General features: G+C 35.2%; 1 protein-coding gene across 1 annotated transcript in view; it reads right to left on the bottom strand.

Annotated features, from left to right (window-relative positions):
• Positions 1-11,453: 11,453 nt before the first annotated feature.
• Positions 11,454-20,247, bottom strand: part of Ercc8 (excision repair cross-complementation group 8) — a 43,697-nt gene continuing 34,903 nt past the window's right edge. The window contains exons 10-12 of the mRNA XM_013025273.1: positions 18,417-18,614; positions 13,384-13,464; positions 11,454-11,770 (exon numbers count right to left, since the gene is read on the bottom strand). Coding sequence (XP_012880727.1) covers positions 11,702-11,770; positions 13,384-13,464; positions 18,417-18,614 — 348 coding nt within the window. The 3' untranslated portion in view covers positions 11,454-11,701. The remainder of the gene's footprint in view (positions 11,771-13,383; positions 13,465-18,416; positions 18,615-20,247) is intronic.

The following is a 20,247-nucleotide window of genomic DNA, read 5'->3' as shown; positions in this document are numbered from 1 at the left end:
GAAATATCTTATAAATATGTTAGACATACTAGCAAGAAAGAAAAAACATTTGAGTCCTTATCTTAGCATTCATTTCGCTTATCTGACCATTTCTGTTTGTTTCCGACATATACTAGTAATTGCAAATAAGGGAAACCATGGGATCTATGTGTCTTTGGGCCTGGCTTACTACACTTAACATAATTTTTTCCAAGTCTTTCCATTTCCTAACAAATGGGGAAATGTCATTCTTTCTGATGGAGGCATAGAATTCCATTGTGAATATATCCATTTTCTCGATCCATTCATCTACTGAGGGACATCTGGGTTGGTTCCATATCTTAGTGGTAAATAATGATGCAATAAAAACTTGAGATGATAACCTTTTTGGATAAAGATCCATAGATTTCTTTTCAATATTTTTCATCCTTTGAGAGAAGACTGAATACTAGCAACTTCTTATTCTACATTAGTCCCTAGTAGATTAATTTTCTAGTGACTCTCAGATTTTACTGATAGCATCATTGGGATGTTGTTAAATGCAATTCTTGGAGCTGGGCCTACTGGTGCACATCTATGACCCCAGTACTCAAGAGGTTGAAGCAGGAGAAGCGTGTACTTGGAGCTAGCTCAGGCTACATAGTGAGATCCTGTTTAAAGACAACACAAGACAAAAACAAACAACAACAACAAAAACAACTCCAAGCTACTGGAAGCCCTGAGATGCCTATTTAATAGTTCTGGAAATCAGACCAAGAAATCTGCAATTTAACACAAACTCTGTATGATTCTGTTAGAAGCACTAACTTTTAACTTCGTACATATTACCAATATCTTATGGTATTTATATCACTATACAAACTATATGATAAGCTCTTCAGGGCAGAGATTTTTGTCTAACCTCTCTTTGCCTCCTTAGTGACTAGAATAGTATTCTACATGCCACAGATCTAAATAAGTGTGCAGATAGTGAAAAGGAATGTAGGAAAGTGTGGGTGTGCTTATGTGCACTTGTTATTTAAATGTCTTTAAGATATCTTCCCATGTATATTTTATGTGTATAATGATAACTGTGATAGCATCAAAGGAAGAACATAATTGTAATGTGATAGGTACGTTAAATGACAACCTACCATTCAGATATCTGGCTTCATTACTTCAGGGTTTCTATAGTCTGCCAGGCTAAAATGCTTTTTAATTTTTTTTTTTTAAGAGGAGGGCATTGCAACTGCAAACTGAGCTTCAGACAAATTGCCTTCTTCTTCTTTTTTTGTAATACTTCTGCTCATCTCTCCATCTCCAAAACACGATAGAAGTGAGATATGGGACAAGGACATTATTAATTTTATAGCAATCACTACTGTAATTATTTTCATACAAACCACAAGTCGTATTTGAAAATGCTATTAAAGTAGTTTACAGCTATGAATGACTACCACTTATTATGAGCATGAAATTAACTTTGATCAATTTGACTTTCAAATGCCATAAAAAATGTTTCCTGAGAAAGTTAACTATATTACATAAAAAGATTATTCCATCGATTGATCTTAGTATCACACATTTCTGGAAGGAACAAATCTAACATAATATTTAACTAAAATATTCATCTACATTTCATTGTAAATGCTTTTCAAATAGAAATGTCACAATTCGTTTTGTAAAAGAACTAAATAATATACCATCATGAAAAACTATACTTTAATGATATAATTTAACCACAATTACAACAAGCAATTAAGAAAGCATAAACCTTTGTGCTGTACTTTTCTAGAATTTTTTAGCATGTGTTATCACATTATTTGTTACAGCTCATTTGTTTCAGCCCGTTTTATCATTGATAAGGATGAAAAATGAAAACATTTTTTCAGAAGACTGAAGGAAAGAGTTATAGAAGGTAAATGGAAATGATGGGCACACACAGTTTTTTTTTTACAATTTATAATTTGTAAATGAATCAGCTTGGTGCACTGAAGAAAGGGAGGTGGAACGTTTTGGTGACAGGCATGGGGAGAAAAATGGCCAAGTCATAATTGTAGATTATAGTCAATGATTCATGAGAGATGAACATATGGAAGGTTACATTTCCCAGACTTCCTTGCAGCTTACATATGGCCATGTAAGTCCTGGCCAATGGAATTTGAGAACATTTTTGCTTGATACTTCCACCTGTCTCATGCATAGTTACCAAGTGGAATCCTTTAAGCTTTCTCCTGCTGAATGTGGTAGAATCACAAGATGAAAGGGAACTGGGAGTTCTCATGTTAGAATTTGGAGAAGGATCTTTTTTGAATTATACTCAATTTGTATTATATTAAGCTTCTGAATGTTTTAGTTCATTTGTTACAATAAGGAGTTTGCCTCGACTGATACAATAAGATGATACATCCAGTAAAGGATTTAAAATCTGACCCTGCCCAATTCAGAAAACCTAATTTAGAAAGCCCTTCTTTTGGTCTCTTTTTGGTATGTGCTATATAAGACCTGACAACTCCTTTGGATTTCCTCCTGCAAGGACTAGTTTTCCTGACCTTATACAGTCTTTTAACTAGCTCTCTGCTTCTGTTGTTGCCCTCTATCCCAATGCTAGTGACCAGGGAGATCTCATATAATTCTACTGAAAGCCCTCCTGCTTTCCATTTGTTTCAGAGAATCCAATAGGCTGCAAGCCCTTTGTGGCCTGCTATCCTCTCCATCATTCTTGTCCTTATCTCCTCCTATGCTCTCTCCCCTCTTCCTCTGAATACACAAATTTCCCTGAACATGGCAGGCACGGTTTTCTGTACTGTTTCCTGTGCCTAGAGTGATTCCCTCCCAGGCCCTCACAGTATGCTTGCTCTCTTGCTCCCAATCTTTGTTCAAAGAGGTCTTCTGAACACACTATTAAAAATCTCACATTGCACTGTTACCCTTCCCTGAATTATTCTTTTAAATATTACTTGTTGGCTTATCCTCCAATGCCTTGGTTAAAACTCCTAGAGAAACAAAGTGTCGTCAAAGGGAAACAGGCTTTTACTACCTCATCTATCTTTTTTTTTTTTTTTTATGGAGACAGTGTCTCACAGATTGTTCTGCCTTGGCACTGTGATCCTCCCAATCTCAGACTTTCAAGTAGCTAGGATTACTGGAATGAACCATTGGTGCCTATATGTTTTTCTTGACCTTAAGGCATCTCTTACCAATACACCCCCATCTTATCTTTCTCTCTTTGGCTCTCTTCCTACTGTTGGCACATACCACTACTCAGGAGCTTTACAAACTTGATCTGCAATATTATTTCCTCAGCTATCTAAGTCTCTCAGCTGCTTCAAGACATTACTCAAAAGCTGCCTTGTTCAGTGAGGCCTTTCCTAGATGCTCCATCTAAAGTTTTATTACCACTCCCTTCTCAATCCCTTTCTCCAATTTTCTCTGCCTCTTTTGCATTTCAAGAATGTATTTTATATATTTGCCTTTTAATTAATTTCCACATAAGACTATCTACCCATCTTTGAAAAATGGCACTTTTTATTACATATTCATTTCTGTAGTCACAACTTTATAAAGTCATGCTAGTAACATCCAACCAATGGAAGTATTTTAGCATAGGAAAAGATCTGACGTTTCATTCACTGGCACTTAATTGGCACTAATGGATCAACTGGTTAGTTGAACTAGAAAAACTTTCCCAAGGAAAGATTTTTCTAATCTCAGGATTTGAGGAGTTTTAAGTGTTGTTTAGGCTATGAAAATCATTTACACTGTTTGTCAAAATCTAGAAGTTTGATATAAAATGTGGAGTTATTTTTTCTCTTTATTATTTAGCATGTATGCCACAACAGGCTTATTGTCTAAGGCAACTGAAGACTTGTAGTCGTATATCGTAGATTATTAGTTGTTACTTGGCATCTCTTTTCCTCTTCTATCCTTTTCTCTGTTCTTCCTTTCTTTTTGCTTCTCACTTCTCCTCCTTTTTTGTCCTTTCCCACATTCCTCTCTCTAATACATCTTGTCAGGTTTTGACTGAGTGCCAAAACATAACACCTGGAATAAAGACTTGGCTTCCTTTTCAGCTATATATGACCAGTTCTGGACAAGAGGATGCCAATGAGAGTGATACATAAGACTTCTAGTGAGTGACCTAAAATGTGGGTGGAGGTATACCTTAGTTTTTCTCTGAACAGAATGTGGATAAAATGGCTAGGTTCCCCCACTATCATGAGAGAAAATGCCAACAGCAAAAGTGGTAAGGTAGGAAGAGCATAGGTTTCTGATACTGGAACCAGCACTCCAGCTGAGGATTTCTTTCCAAGACTTTATTAAAAGAATTTGTTCATAGCCGGGTGCCAGTGGCTCATGCCTGTAATCCTAACTACTCAGGAGGCTGAGATCTGAGGATCACGGTTCAAAGCCAGCCAGAAAAGTCTATGAAACTTTTTTTTTTTTTTCTGATTGTGGGGCCTGAACTCTTAGGCCTGGGTGCCATCCCTCAGCAATTCAGCTCAAAGTTATGTGGTGATGAGGAATCGAACCAAGGGCCTCATGCATGTGAGCCAAGCACTCTACCACTGAGCCACCTTCCCAGCCCATCCCTGAGACTCTTTATCTCCAATAAACCACCAAAAAACTGGAAATGGTGCTATGGCTCAAGTGGTAGAGCGCTAGCCTTGAGCTGAAGAGCTGAGGGACAGTGTCCAGGCACATGACCGACCAAAAAAAAAAAAAGAATTTGTTCAGAATTTATTTAAGTTATCTTACTTTTGATTTTCTGATAAGTCTAATTTAACACAAAAAATCACTATAGTACAGGTGTCCTCATAATCATGTATATCACAAAACTCATCCCGTGTCGCTTATCTAATTGATGCTTCTCTCAAATTGCCTGGGAACTGACATTTACCATCCTATCCCATTGCATTTATTCTCTTCATTACAAATGAGAAAATGATGTTGGATATGCAGTTTCATGGCAGGGTGGTCCATAGGTCTGGTGGGAGTGGGAGAGACAAAGACTCTGAGAAAGCCTGGCATAATCCTGTCTTCTAAGAAAAGTAGATGGCATCATGGAAGTACCATCTAGTCCTTCCATGACTAATACTACATCTACTAATGATAGTATACTAAGCACATTCCCTATGAAGTTATTATGCACAGAACACTGGCAAAATGTTTTTATGTCAAGAAAATTCCTTAGTATGTAATCATCTGTTATATTTATATGAAAAACTATAATTCCACTCCATCTTTTCAGTCCATTATGATTTTTCATTAAGTTCGGCATTAGCTGTATTTGCTATTTTGGTGGATTTACAAAAAAAAAGGTAAATATGTAACTTGCAGCCAAAATTGTGTTCTGAACACAAAAAAGTATTTGCATATAGGAGTTTCACCATGTATATTGTCTAACATGTTAAAGATGGGCTGGTAGAGTTCAAAGAACTTGCATGAAAATTTAAATTATTTTTCTCCAGTGAATTAGAGCAGATATATAACATAAATATTGTTGCAATTAGCTATTGACATATCCAAAAGATTTTAAGTGTTTGAATAACTCTTGAACATGTGTCAGCAACATTACAAAACTATTTTTGAGTGTTGAGTGAAGTGCTTAAAATCAGGACTGCAAGAGTATTCCAATAAGTCATGGTAACTCTATACTTGTTTTACAAAATGTCAATCCATTTTGGCAGCTTGCATAACTCAGATACCATGCTTGGGCCTGGGGGAGACAGCCAAAATCCAAACTATAGCTAAAACTGAAGTTATTTTTGATTAAGTTATTTTTATTTTTAAAAAAAGCATAAAAGGAACAAACTTAGGTTAGCCTTTTTTGTTTTAGCTAAGAATGAATTCTTACAGAATTCTTAATAATATTCCTTCATTTATTTACCATGTTTTCTTTTAACTTGGGAGCATCTGAGATTGTGACTCATCTTACTTTTCCTACATTCTTTGTGGGTATAAAGATAAGTAACATGAAATTTATAAAGTTCCCAGAAATACCTGTTGTTTTTCCATAGTTGGGAAAAACAAAAGAAAGCCCCAAATGTTAGCTTATCAACTGCAATGGAATGTGCTAGAAAAGGGGCCCACCCTAGCAAGGAATTTTTCATAACTTTTTTCACTCCCTGCTATTCATACAGTATATCTGGGTATAATATACCTAGTCTGGTTTTACTATAGGATACAATTAATAAGCCCTGAACCCAGTACAAAGATTTAGGTTTTATGTTGGGTATATGCCAACAGCAACTTTGCAATTTTGTGAGAAAGCTACAAATTAATGAAATATTTATCTTAAGCAATAATTAAATACCACTCAAATTTTCATATACATGAAATAAGTAATCATCAAATATAAACATTATAATTTCACAACTGTGGGTAGAGTTATTGTCATACAACCAAGGGCTTGGTAATAGTTGTTTGCTCATTAAGTATACATATTCCTTTTCAGTTCTGACCCCCCCCATAAATCTAATGAAAAAAAGGAAGGTAAAAGAAATCCAAATGCGTACAATTACTAGGAAGCACAACAAGGAAATAAAGTAGGAAATAAACATTCCCTCCTTTCCCTTTTCCCCTCCCTCCATTGTTTTCTTCCTAGTTCTTTCCCTCCATTCCTTCTTTTGAGGTTTCACTATATAGTACAGGTTGTCCTTGTAATTACAATCTTACTTCAGCCTCTCCAGTACTAGAATTATAGGTATGCAACACCTGCCCAGCTATTAAGTTTTTACTATATGAAGCCATTATATTTGTGGGAGGCAGTACAAGGGTTTGAACTCAGAACGTTGCTTGGCAGGTGCTATACTGCTAAGCCATACCTGCAGCAGTAAGTTCAAAATAATGTTAGTATTCTTCAATGTCCATTATTTTTAAACTTTTTCCATGATACTTACTAAAATTCTAAGATTTTCCATATAATAAATATAAGAGAACATAGCAACAATATAATAAAAATAGTTAACCCAATTTGTCCCAAGTATCAACAGGTCATAGTTTAGGGCTGTTGCTACCATTTCCACCAAGGATAATTTGAACAAAAGAGAAGTGCCTTGTGCAAATCACATGTACTAATCATTTCTTGTCTTTACAAGTTTACTACTAAAGTCAAGTTACTGGCTAAACCTACCACCTAGCAGTTTTGAAAACATTATGAAATAATCACTGGAAAACAGATAAGGCACTAAAAATGAGAAGAAGCTCCAAGAACTCCCTCTTACACACTTACACATTGTAACAGATAAACCAAGTTAGGCTTGTGACACCCACTCTTTTCCAAGTCTTGGGAGAGCATGGAGCAGGACAGCTGTATGCACCATTAGTACAAACTCTACTAGCATCTTCATGGTAAGTCAAGAGGATACAGGGCACTCATTTATGGCTTCTTATACTTAGATTATTAAAGAGCGGGTATTATAGTCTTTTATTTCTGGTTTGCCTCACTTTTGAATTTTCTAAGAAAAACAAGAAAAGAGAAACAAATCCAAAGGCAGCAAAAGAACTGTATATCCCAGCAAGATAGGTAAATTTGCTGTAATAATTATGGGATACCCAGGAAGTTCAGTAGTGTTTTCAGGCAGCACAGGACTTCACATATTCTTTGCAAAGTTGTTAGTCTTTGTTAGTTTTGACCTCGAGTATAGTACTTTTCAGAATTAAAGCAACTCTATACCAAGCACTATATTTAACCTTCAGACATCTAGAACCTTCATGAGCATACAAAACAATGAGATGTACTTTCTGTAATTAGCCCTCTATGCTATACTTTATGCCAGGCTTTTACCATCCCATTTCTAGCAAGGCTTAACTGATTGTTGGTTTATTGCTTTGACGATACTGAAAAGTATATCACTATAGAAAAAAAGTAAACATAATTTAATTACCAACAGAAATGTACTTGGTTATTCAGTAGTTACATCATTTTATAGAAGTAACCAAGTACTAAAATATGAACACTATGTATATAAACTTTTTGATGGTATAAGGGTTTGAACTCAAGGCCTTGTGCTTGTGATATAGGCTTTTCCTTTCATTGCCTCATTCAGATTTTAAATAACAGGAATGTGGATAGTTGACTGCATCTAGCAGCTATTGACAAAATATATGTCATACTTCAATTTGGTACTGCTATGGCTTTTTGCACCTGTGGATTATTTTCTTTCAGCCCCAGTCCAAATGAACTAATATTACTTTATATTTGGGGTATTTTTTTACATTACCATTTTTGGTGTTCCATTAAGAAGATATCTATGGGTTTTACATATCTATTGGTTTCTTACTAAAGAGCCATACTTTTGCAGTTATTTTCATCTTACAATTGGTATAATTTAAGGGTTTGTATTCAAGCTTTGCCCAAAGATTCTAAAAACAGAATTCTTTAGTTTAAACTATATAAAAAGAATGCTTCACCTGCAGGAACTTTTTTTTCTCTATTAAAGTGTGCAATCAACTGTGTGTGTATATACATATTTATATTTGTTGGTTGTGGGCCTTAAACTCAGGACTGGGTGCTGTACCTGAGCTCTTTTGTTCAAGGATAGCACTCTACCACTTTGAGCCACAGTGCCACTTCTGGTTTCTGAGTAGTTAATTGGAGATAAGAGGCTCATGGGGACTTTTCTTCCAGGGCTGGCTTTGAACTATGATCCTCAGATCTTAGTCTTCTGAGCAGCTTGGATTACAGGTGTGAGCCACCAGTACCAGGGCTGAACTGGAAAATAAGCTACTTTCAGGCTTGCTGGTTAACACTGGTATAGGGCTATGCCAATAAAAAATATGCATTTAGGGGCTGGGAAGGTGGCTTAGTGGTAGTGATTGCCTTGAATGCATGAGGCCCTGGGTTCAATTCCTCAGCACCACATAGTCAGAAAAAAGCCGGAAGTGGCGCTGTGGCTCAAGTGGCAGAGCACTTGCCTTGAGCTGAAGAGCTGAGGGACAGCACCCAGGCCCAGAATTCAGGTCCCACGACCAAAAATAAAAAATATATGCATTTATTATTTCTGTACATTTTTTTCTTTTTTGGGGCTGGTCATGAAGCTTGAACTCTGGGCCTGGGCTAGTGCTCTGCCACTAGAGCCACAGCATCACTTCCTTTCTCTACTTTTTTAAAAAATGAGAAATTTCACAGGTATATCATGGATAATGTCTGTAAGACTATGATTCTAAGGTCTCAGAGTCAGCTTGCTGATTAATTCCCTGCCCTGTGTCCCTACCTGTTTACAAGTCTGTTTTTCTTTCTTTCCCCGATGCTGTATTGTTTTCAGATGTGATGTACAAATTCCCACCCAGTTGGACAGGTCATGTTATACTCCTTCTCGGAATGTGACTCTCCCTGCAAATTTTTGTAGTGCAGGTAAACCTTCATAACACCTTCTTCTCAGAACTGACTCTCCACTTCCCATCCCTCAAGTCCCATGGTCCATGTAACGTGACCCATGTGACTACCCCTAAAATTTTGTTTAACGTCTGTCCACACCTGTTCACAGCTGTTGCCTCCATTCCTGTGTGGAGCAGCCCGGCAGGTCTGCCCCCCAATAAAGCCTTGAGCTTGGATCAGTCACTCTTGCTTGCCTCTCATTTCTTATAAGGATCAAAATGAAAAATGAAGCAAGCAGCTGGCATAAGTTGCTTATGGCAGCATACAAGCACCTTGCATGACTGTTAGCTAAGACAGAGAAGAAGGAAAACAAGTAAAATAAAACACTGGAGAGATTTAGTTGGAGAGATTTAGTTGACTTCATTATAGATTTTTTTGATATCCACTATGAACAAGTTACACAAATATCAACTGAATAAAGCAGTTAAAGGGGAAGCCTATACAGAATTCCTATATTTCTGTGATATATTTCTTCAAGTGTTTAACCTCCCTCTGTTCCCTCTACTAAGGCTTGGGGTGAAAGAAAAAACAAAAATTAAAAACAGAAATAATAAATACTTATTGACTACCTAACAACTGGCACTAACCTAAGAATAACAACTTTACATCCAATTATTAGGGAAGAGGTATAGGAGCAGGAAGAAGAGGCCTGGGAAAAAAGAGGAGGAGAAAACAAGCAAGACAACAACCATAAAGACAAGTAATAATTATGCAAACTAGAAAAAATGTCACTAAGCCAAGAAAATATTAGGGGCTTCATACTAAAAGCTCATAAATTCTACTATGTGTGTGTGGATGTATGAGATAACTGAACCACTATAACTGAAGAAAACCACCTCCAAAGTTTAGAAGCTGCCAGCTTACAAAGGATGAGTTTGTTACAAGGGAGAAATGGCTTTGGAATTATCATCTGTAATACCAGAATCTACAATAAAGTGGAAACAATATTGATTAAAGAATGAAAAGGAACAACACTGCAAGTAAGAATCTTACACCAAGCCTAGAAAAAAAATCTAGAAGACAAAATGATATTCAATAACTAAGTTATACCACCAAAAGCACCACCTAAATATGGCATTTTACAATTTATACTGGCTCTAGTCAGAAGAATGGTTGAAAAAGTCATTGTTCAATCACAAGATGTAGTATCAGCAGTTAACAAAAAGAATGAATTCATTGTAATAGATGACACAAAAGGATTTCTGAGCTGTATCTGAAAGAAGATCAAGACAGAACTATGTATATGCTGCTTTTGTAAAACAAATCCATCCCCCTATATGTGTACACAGGTCTGTATAGGGCTGCAAAATCAAATAATACATACTAGTTTAATAACCTGGACTGTGGCAAGAGGGGTAAAGGATGGGGATTGAGGTACTAATGTGAGGAATTTCTGTTGTAACATCAGCATGCCTAAACACCCTACTATAAGTAATTATGCCAGCCGGGCACCAGTGGCCCATGCCTGTAATCCTAGTACTCGGGAGGCTGAGATCTGAGGATCACGGTTCAAAGCAAGCCCAGAAAGTCCGTAAGATTCTTTTCTCCAATTAACGTCCAGTAAACCGGAAGTGGTGCTGTGGCTCAAGTGGTAGAGAGCAAGCCTTGAGCTGAAGAGCTGAGGTACAGCGCCTAGGCCGAGTTCAAGCCCCACGACTGAAAAAAAAAAATTATGTACCATAAACAGATTTATGGAGAAGTCACCAAAATGTTAGAGATGGTTATCTGGCTCTTTCTTGGTTTTTCAAACAGGGCCTCAAACTTGATTTGATAATTTAGCCTACAAGTAATGCTACCATGCTCAGCTTCATTTCCAAATATTTACTTTTGCTGCTGTTATTCCTAATAAAAGTTTTTCTCTTTCTCCCCTCCTCCCTTCTTATGGAATTGAATGCTAGGCAAGTACTCTACTACTTGAGCCATATGTCCATTCCTTTTGTTCGTGGAGATAGAAATTTAGCCTGGGCTGCCTTTGAACTCTCAATCCACCAGCCTTTCTGCCTCCAGAGCAGTAATAAGTCATCCTTGAAGGTGGAAATAACAGGCTTATAAGCCTGAAGTCTCTTGACACTCCATATGTGTGTACAGGTTCACACAATATGCTCAAGACCAGTTGAGACACTAACTTCTGTTCTTGTATTTAGCAACAGAGGGAGACCCAGGCACAGCAACTGGGACCCGTGAGGTAAGTTCTGAGTAAAAAACCTATACAGAAGTCTCTTTCAGAATATTTTATACAAATGTGAACCTCATTTTAAAACGTGTGTGGGGGAATATCACCCAAACACAGGGTTAATTGTCAGGAAAAGATGGAACAGTTAAAAAAAAATCTACACAAATGAAGATACTAAAGGCTGATGTTCATCCTTCCTCATCGCTGCTGCTCCAGGCATCTTCAAATGCTTGATTTACTTGTGATTTGGTGGTAGTCTAAAGAAAAAAAAAAGGAAGATTCTATTTTTCTACTTCATAATTTTAGGCTCGTAATACAGTTATAAAATATGTCAGAAAAATAGCAATTTTTCTTAAAGCTAATTGCAAAATAAAAGAAATACTCCCAAATATAAGGTAATTTATGAATTCATTTGGACTAGGGCCAAAAGAAATAATCCAGAGGTACAAGAAGTTATAGCAGCTGCAAACTGAAATATATTTTTTCAATAGCTGTTAGATGCAGCTGTTAGTCAACTATCCAGGTAAAAATTTTATGACACTTAGTTTTTGACATAGCCTTGCTTTCACAAAGGAATTAAAATACATAAAAAATAATTCTGGAAATGTCAAATTATCAATAAGTTTCTTCTACTTCTATATACAGTGCTTTGTTTTTTACTATGGCTTAGGTTAAGATTATCTTAAGGTACTTCTGATTACTTGTAGTTTAAAATTATAAAAATATTGTTTTGATTTTTAAACTTTTTATAGACTAGATATTAAGATAAATGTGGATGATTAACAGTGCCTAGATTAGTACTGGGAAAAGATAGCACTTTTCCACAATTTATTCCTTAATACAGCTTGATATTAATTTAAAGAGAAATAGAGTCTAGAAAAAGGCCACAGATCATATATTATTCATGTCTGCTTACCCACTGCATTTTGGTATTTTTAGTGGTACTAGAATTTGGACTTAAGGCATCACAATTGCTAGACAAGTACTATATCACTTCTGCCACATCCTCAGTATTTTTTGCTTTTGTTTTCTTGAGTAGGGTCTCATGTTTATGCCTTGTGCCTACTTGGACTGTTATTCTCCAATTTATGGTTCTCCCATAGCTGGGATAAATAGAAGCACACTAACAGGCCCACCGTGGTTGAGATGGGGGTCTCATAAACTTTTTTTTTTTGCCTGTGTTGGCCTCAAACCAAAATCCTTCTGATAGAGGTCCTTTCAAGGAGTTATGATTTCATGCATGAGCCAGCATACCTGGCATTCACTGCATTTCTAAGGCTCTTTACTCAGTCATATTTGTACTATTTTATCCTATAAAACAGATACTTGAAATTGTTAAGAGGACAGTGAGTTGGTAAAGTATGACTGGGTGAACAAAGAACCTTAATAATGCCATACATAACAACTCAAGTGGTAAGTTCCCTTCTAGGAATCTATGCTAAAACAAAAAGAAGAGGAAATATAAATAACCTTGAATAGGTATTTATCTTGATGTTGTTTATAATACTCAACAGAAATGGGAAGATATTTAAATTGTTATATATAAATGGTAAAACAGATACCAAGTCACATGTCCATCCATGATATGAAAGGCCATTCCATTGTTATTAAGACAGGACTATGAACAAATATACAGTTACATGTTTTTAATGCATACATAGGAATAAACAAGAAAATAAATAAATAAAAATGTGTTAACTGGAGAGAAATTTCACATTTTTTGGATATATTTCTGAATGTGTTGTAACAAATAAATTTTATAATCACAAAATAGCAAGAAATGCTTTGAATATTTCTCCCATGTAAGCTAATAAGACTTTCTTCCTTATGATTGAGAAGTGACTGTACAATTTGTAAAAATAATATTTACCTCATCATCATCAGGAATGGGTTCATATAAGGATGGTACCCAAGCAAGAATGTTGCAGTCTCTGCTACCACTGTAAAGTTCCTAAAACACAGAAAGCGAGCTATGATTGTGGGTTATTTTAAAGCTTGTACTAACCTAACCTAAAGTGAGTTCTTAAGCTGGATTAATTAGATTAATTCTGTTTCTACTGAATGAAGAACCTGGACTGATACCCATTTTACTTTTTATTCATTTGAAAGCTGCAGTAAAGCTTTGATTTACTTAAAAAAATTAAGGTATGTTGGAGCTTACCAATGGTGTGAAAAATGTACAAAACCCATTCATATTCTAGAGGTTGGACCAATACTAGTACCTATATATTTCAATTGTCAGGAGTAGAGAAGAAAAACTACCTATAGTAAATAGTCTTTGCCAGTAATTGAGCTACATAATAAATATTTCAATGAAGAATTCACATGAGTGTTCTACCAAAATAGCAAGTGCAGAAGTTCACAAAAAGTTTTATTTAACTTAATACTGCCAATTGGCTCCTCTTTACCACAGAGCTTGAAGAAAAATCCCTCACTGCCTGTTGAAAAATTTACTTCATAAAAGCCTGGGCTGATGTTCAGCCCATGTCAATCAATGTCCTGATGAACATGCTGTTTGCTTCTGGCTAACCAATGCTCTCAGCCCTCCCCAACAAAACTCAGTTACGTGGGTTATTACTGAAAACATTCCTTTGAACCAGCAAATACACATAATATTGGCATATCCTTTTGCACAACAGAATTTTAATATGTAGTCAGCTTTTATAGTTATTTCTAAGAAATTATAGCAATGTACCAAAAATTCAAAAATACCATCCATGTAAAATGTATAACAATGAAAATAAAAACTATTGTCAGTGAGTACATGAATGGCTGTCAATAAAAAAAATGTTATATTCATATGATAGAATATGACAGTCATTACAATTGTTTTTGAAAAATATTTAGTGACATTGGGAAATATTAAATATCAAGAGATTGTGATATAAATCAAATACTCATAAAAATTTTTTTTGTTGGTCGTGAGGCTTGAACTCTGGGCCTGGGCGCTGTCCCTCAGCTCTTCAGCTCAAGACTAGCACTCTACCACTTGAGCCACAGCGCCACTTCCAATACTCAAAATATAAAGGAAAAAAAATTGAACATAAAAACAAGTCAGCTAGGTACCGGTGGCTCATTCATGTCTGCAATCCCAGCTACTCAGGGGGCTGAGATCTGAGAATCATAGCTTGAAGCCAAGCTCTGTGAGACTCTTATTTCCAATTAAGTACCCAAAAGAGCCAAAAGTGGATCTGTGGCTCAAGACAGTTAGCCTTCATCAACAAAGCCCAGGGACATTGCCCAGGCTCTGAGTTCAAGCCCCAGGACAGGCACACATACACACACAAAAGGGTGAGCAAATGGGGCAGTGGTACTCACCAGACACTACATTTGACTATACAACTTGTTTGTGGGGACAGGAGGGAAAAACTGGGAGAGAATGAGGGAAGGAATGACATTGTCCTAAGAGAAATGTACTCATTACCTGACTTTATGTAACTATAACCTCTGTGTATATAATCTTTATAATAACAATAAAAAAGGTCCATCTAAAGAAAAAAAAACAACTATGAAAAGGATAAAGAAGGGTAAGAAAGGAGAAAAAGGCCAAAGACCAATATAAGTTCTTATAAAAGCTTAAAAACAAAATAGTCTTTTTCTTTTCTCTAAGTAGCTGGACAAAAAGTTTCAATTCAACAGGTCAGTTTGTGAGTATAATATGTCATGATCAAGGCCATACACCAAACACAACAACAACAACAACAACAACAAAGAAACCCTCCAAACAAAAAAGATAAACAAAATAAGATTAAGAAGCAACATTTAATTAGAATATTCATAGAAACCTCAAAGCTTAAGCTGTAGGTGCAGCACAGAAAATTTTTTTTCTGAACTATGGGCAAGTACAAGGTCCACTGTTCTTGAAGAGTTTTCAGTATCTATTTCCTGTGAACAAAGGCACTTGCATATATAGTTACAATATAACCAACAAAATCAGAAAATTCACATTGATATATTAGAAATATCTTAATTCTTAAATCCTACTCAAGTTTTACCAACTGTCCCAATAATGTCTGTTATAACAAAAGGGTTTTATTATGAATCACATGCTAATATCATTTCTCTTGTTTTCAATCTGGAACAGTTCTTGATCTCTGGCTTTTCTCACCTTCAAAGTTTTGAAGTGCATACTAGTTATTCAGTAGGATGTCCTTCAAATTTGGCTTTCTTTCTGTTTCCTCATGATTAAAATCAGGTGATTGAATTTTGCAGGAATATTAGAAAAGTAATGTCTCATAATTGAGTCATCTCTGATTATTTGATTAAGGTGATACATGCCAGGTTTCTTTAAGGTACAATTATGTTTAGCTTTTGTATTTAATATTTTGTAGGATTGTGTTCGGAGGCTATGTAAATATTTTGTTGGTAATCAATTTTTCAGTATGTTAATTATAACAGATTAGTTTCAAAAATTTCTATTTGTTAATACATTGTAATGTATTACTATTATAATTTCCATTTTGAGTATATGTTGTCAAGATTTTTATATTTATATAAGAATTAGTATATTTTTTTCAGAATCTTCTGCTAAATGGATGCCCTTTTTTTCTTTTCCACATTTTTATTAGTGTCAAATCAGTTGTACAAGAGGTTTAACTTTGATGTGTCCATATACGCATACAATATACCTTTGTAAATTCACTTGCTTATCATCCTTTCTCATTCTCCTTGCCTCCCTCCCAAACCAATCTCAACAAGCTTCCTCATCCCATTTTCATCCAGGTACATAAAGTATTTTGTCCAGTTCATCCTCCTTTATCCTGCTTGCCCTCCCCACTTCCCACTAGTACCCATCTTCTCTTAAAAACAAAAACTTTTATAGTCCCTGTCATTCATTTATTAGTGTATGCTAACTTTTGAAGAGGTTTCACTATATTTCACATTATTTCCATTTTCAGAATCATAATATGTAAAATGGACTGAGAGTAGGGAGTTTTCTGATATAGTTTAGTGATTAAAGTCTTTCTGAATTGTATATAAATAGAAATAGCATTTGATGGGTAGCAATTTGCCTCAGGTCTCTGGCTAATTTAGCTATTCCAGGGACTGAAAAGAATCTACTATACATCAGTATATTTTATTAATTCTAGATATACCTATTAGGAAACTGATTTTGAATAAAGACAAATTTTATAGTCAAAATACCATGGTTAAAATCTTGGATGTGTCTCTAAGTGAAAAATACTATTCTAGAATTTTCTTTGAATAGAGAACCATGCTCTGTCAATACCTATTTATAGGTTTAGAGTAAGTCATGTTTTCCCAGAAATATCAATAAAATTTTAACTAGTACCTCAGGACAATGCATAGTCAGAGAGACAGTGAATATAGGGTTAGAGCAGGGTTCTAGGGGCCTCTTCAAGTTGCTGGGCTGAGTTGAGGCCTAAGTCACTTGGTAGGGATTGGCATAGTAGCTGTTTACCAGCCAATAGGATGTATACATACTGGAATAAAATAACAGTGTGTATTATCATGATATTGTACATTGGATGAAATACCAGGTCTATATATCTTATAACACAATGTCAGGCACAAAGTAGGTAATTATTGTTATGAATGAATGAACAGAACAAGAGTTGTCCCAGGTGATATAGTCTTTTCAAGCTCTAATAATCCAGTGTTTAATTAACAGTATTTACCAGTATTTAACTTTTATGATTTTCATATTCCCTACCCATATAACAAGGAAATACTAAGTATCTTGCTCTATTAGATTTATTTAAAGAAGTAGATGAGGTCATTTGTACAAATGTTCTTTCAAAAAAAAACTTGCATCAAAGGTAATACCACTAAAAATGATCTTGATGGTAAATAAAAGAGCATTAAAAGATACCGAGTTGCATAAAAGGTATACTGTTATAACCACTGGCAGGAAATTAAAAAAATTAAAATTTCAGCATACCTACATATATATGAACCAAGATGCATTTTGAGATTAAATACCTATGTTTATTTACCCAAAGAAACATAGGTCCCATGGTTTCCCTTATTGGCAATAAATAGTATACATCTAGGATAATCTTATCAGATGAGTAGAATAGCTCAACAGCTATGTACATATGACTATATAAGATGATGCTAAGTGAAATGAACTCTAAGACATGGACACAAGGCTTTTCTTTGTTGTTAATGTACTGTGTGATTTTTTTGTTTCTTTTGTATGTTCTTCTCCTTATGGTATATTCCTGTTGTCACTGTATTTGATTTTGGTACTCTGGTATTGTATATATTTATTTGAATTAGGGAAGACAAGGGGAATAACAGAATGGTGGGACAAAGGACAAGGAGGGAACCAATGCAACAGCAACATACACAAGACAATATGTTGGAAATGATCTGTACAACTTGGGGGGACTTGAGGGGGAGTGAAAATGAGGGAAGGAGTAACAAATTTGACAAGAAATGTACTTATTATCTTATTTATGTAACTGTAACCCCTCTATACATCACTTTGACAATGAAAAAAATGTGAAAAAAAACCAGTTGCATTGATTCAAAGGTCTACTTTTATAATCATTGGCAGGAAGTTAAAGAAATTAAAATTTCAGCAAATCTAAATACACATGAACCAAGATGCATTTTGAGATTAAACTCCTATTTATTTATTTTTTTACTCTAAATATTCCTTTATTTTTAACAAAATATTTCATCCAAGATTCTGAATGGGTAAAAGGAACTCAGACAAAAGAAAAATAATTCCAGCAAAATTCCATGTATTATATTGATTCATATAAAAATATATGTATATGTATAATCTAGACTATATTACTATTAAATAAATTATAGGTCAAATGTGGATTTAAAGTATAATTCTTTAGAATGAAATCACAACCTGCTGGTTTATACACTAGTCAGCAAGCTAGCTCTATAAACATTTTGAATTCTTTTAAGTACCATTCTTACCTGGAAATTAGACTGAAATACACAGCAGTCAACACTTTTATAATGTCCCTTAAGCATAGTTATCTGCTCTCCTGAGTAAACTGCATAAACAGCAATGGTGCTACCATATGGTACAAAAACAAATTCTGAACTGCAGCCACAGGAGACAGTGAATTTCAATCCTTTTCTACTGTCATTACAAACTTTTCCATAGTTCACCTGTAGGAATAAAATCATAAAGTTACTCATTTCTTAAAACTGAATTAACAAAAAGACAACAAACACTTGGAGAAATACTTCAAACTACTTCCTTCAAATATTATAACACTATAATAAGAGCTCTTAAGTTTAGAGAAAATGTCCAATGTTATAAATAGGAGGGCCAATGGCATGAATGTGCATTATATATAAGAAGAAATACAAATAGTGAGAAAAACACAAGGGTAAATGTTCATATTTCATCTTTGATAGAAGTAAAAATGGAAATTAAAACAATCTAGACTAATTTGGCAAGGGGAGTAGTGCTTTCAAATGGAACTCAGAGGCTACACATGATAGACAAGCACTGTACCACTGGGCTACAGTAAGAATCTCTGGGTTTAGCAAAATATACCACCACTAATAATGGCATGAGTGAAATAAAGAGACAGGTGTAACTATAATTTGGTCATCCTTTCTAAAGGGAAATATGGTTTTTTTATGTAATAAAACAGAAAAACAGGAAGTGGTTCTATAGCTCAAGTGGTAGAGCACTAGCCTTGAGCACAAAGAGGCTCCTGGACAGCACCCAAGCCCTGAGTTCAAGCCCCATAGCTAACAAGAATATATATAGTGTCCTAAAACAGAAAAATCCTGAGGGTTTTTTTTTTTGGGGGGGGGAAGTATGTATAATGTCCTATTCTTTTTACTTATTTATTTTTAAATGGTGGTTAAACATAAGATTGGCCATCTTAACTTTTTCTTTTTGCTAATAACTCCCTGGGCACTGTCCCTAAGTTCCTTTTGCTTAAGGCTAGTACTCTACCACTTGAAACCACAGTTCCACTTACAATTTTCTGGTGGTTAATTGAAGATAAGAGTCTTATGTACTTTCCTGCCTGGGCTGGCTTGGAACCACAATCCTCAGATCTCAGCTTCCTGAGTAGGTAGGATAACAGGCATGAGCCACTGGCACCTGGCCATCTTAATTATTTTTAAATATATAGTTTGTGGCACTAAATACAGTGCCATTGTTGAACAACCATCACGACTGTCCATCTCTAGGACTCCTCTCATCTTGCAGAACAGTACTCATTAAATAGTAAATATATCTTGACTTAGTAATTGCTCCTGAGAATTTATCTTAGGGAAATAATTAAACAACAGAAAGTAATATGCTCAAGGTAATTAAAGGCAGCATTATCTAGAATGGTGAAATAACTGAAAATGGATGTAATATTTCCAATGTGATATCAACTCTTTGGCTTATATAAATTACAATTGTGAAACTACAGGGAACAAGGATAAAAGCTAAGAATAAGCAGCATAGAAAACTAACGGTATATACAGTATCATGTAATTTCAGTTATATATAAGTAATATAATTATCAAAATAATTATGTATTGAGGACAAAGTGTTAAGTCTATCCTGTTATGCAAAAGGGGTAATGTGCATGCCCAGTGGAAGGTGCATCACTTGAGTAGTCAGATATGCAGACTTCCAGGAAATCAATAGGTTTACTTACTGCTGATAATGAAAACCAATAGTTAACCAATTGGGAATTATGAGCATGCAGATCACCCTTCAACGTGACTAACACAAGAATTTATAAGTCATTTGTCTTTTTTTTTTCTTAAAGTTAGGTGGCAGAGC

Source organism: Dipodomys ordii, unplaced genomic scaffold (genome assembly GCF_000151885.1).
Source record: "Dipodomys ordii isolate 6190 unplaced genomic scaffold, Dord_2.0 Scaffold83, whole genome shotgun sequence".
Taxonomy (NCBI): domain Eukaryota; kingdom Metazoa; phylum Chordata; class Mammalia; order Rodentia; family Heteromyidae; genus Dipodomys; species Dipodomys ordii.
Note: the sequence above shows the minus strand (reverse complement) of the source record. Positions and strands in the feature narration are given on the sequence as shown.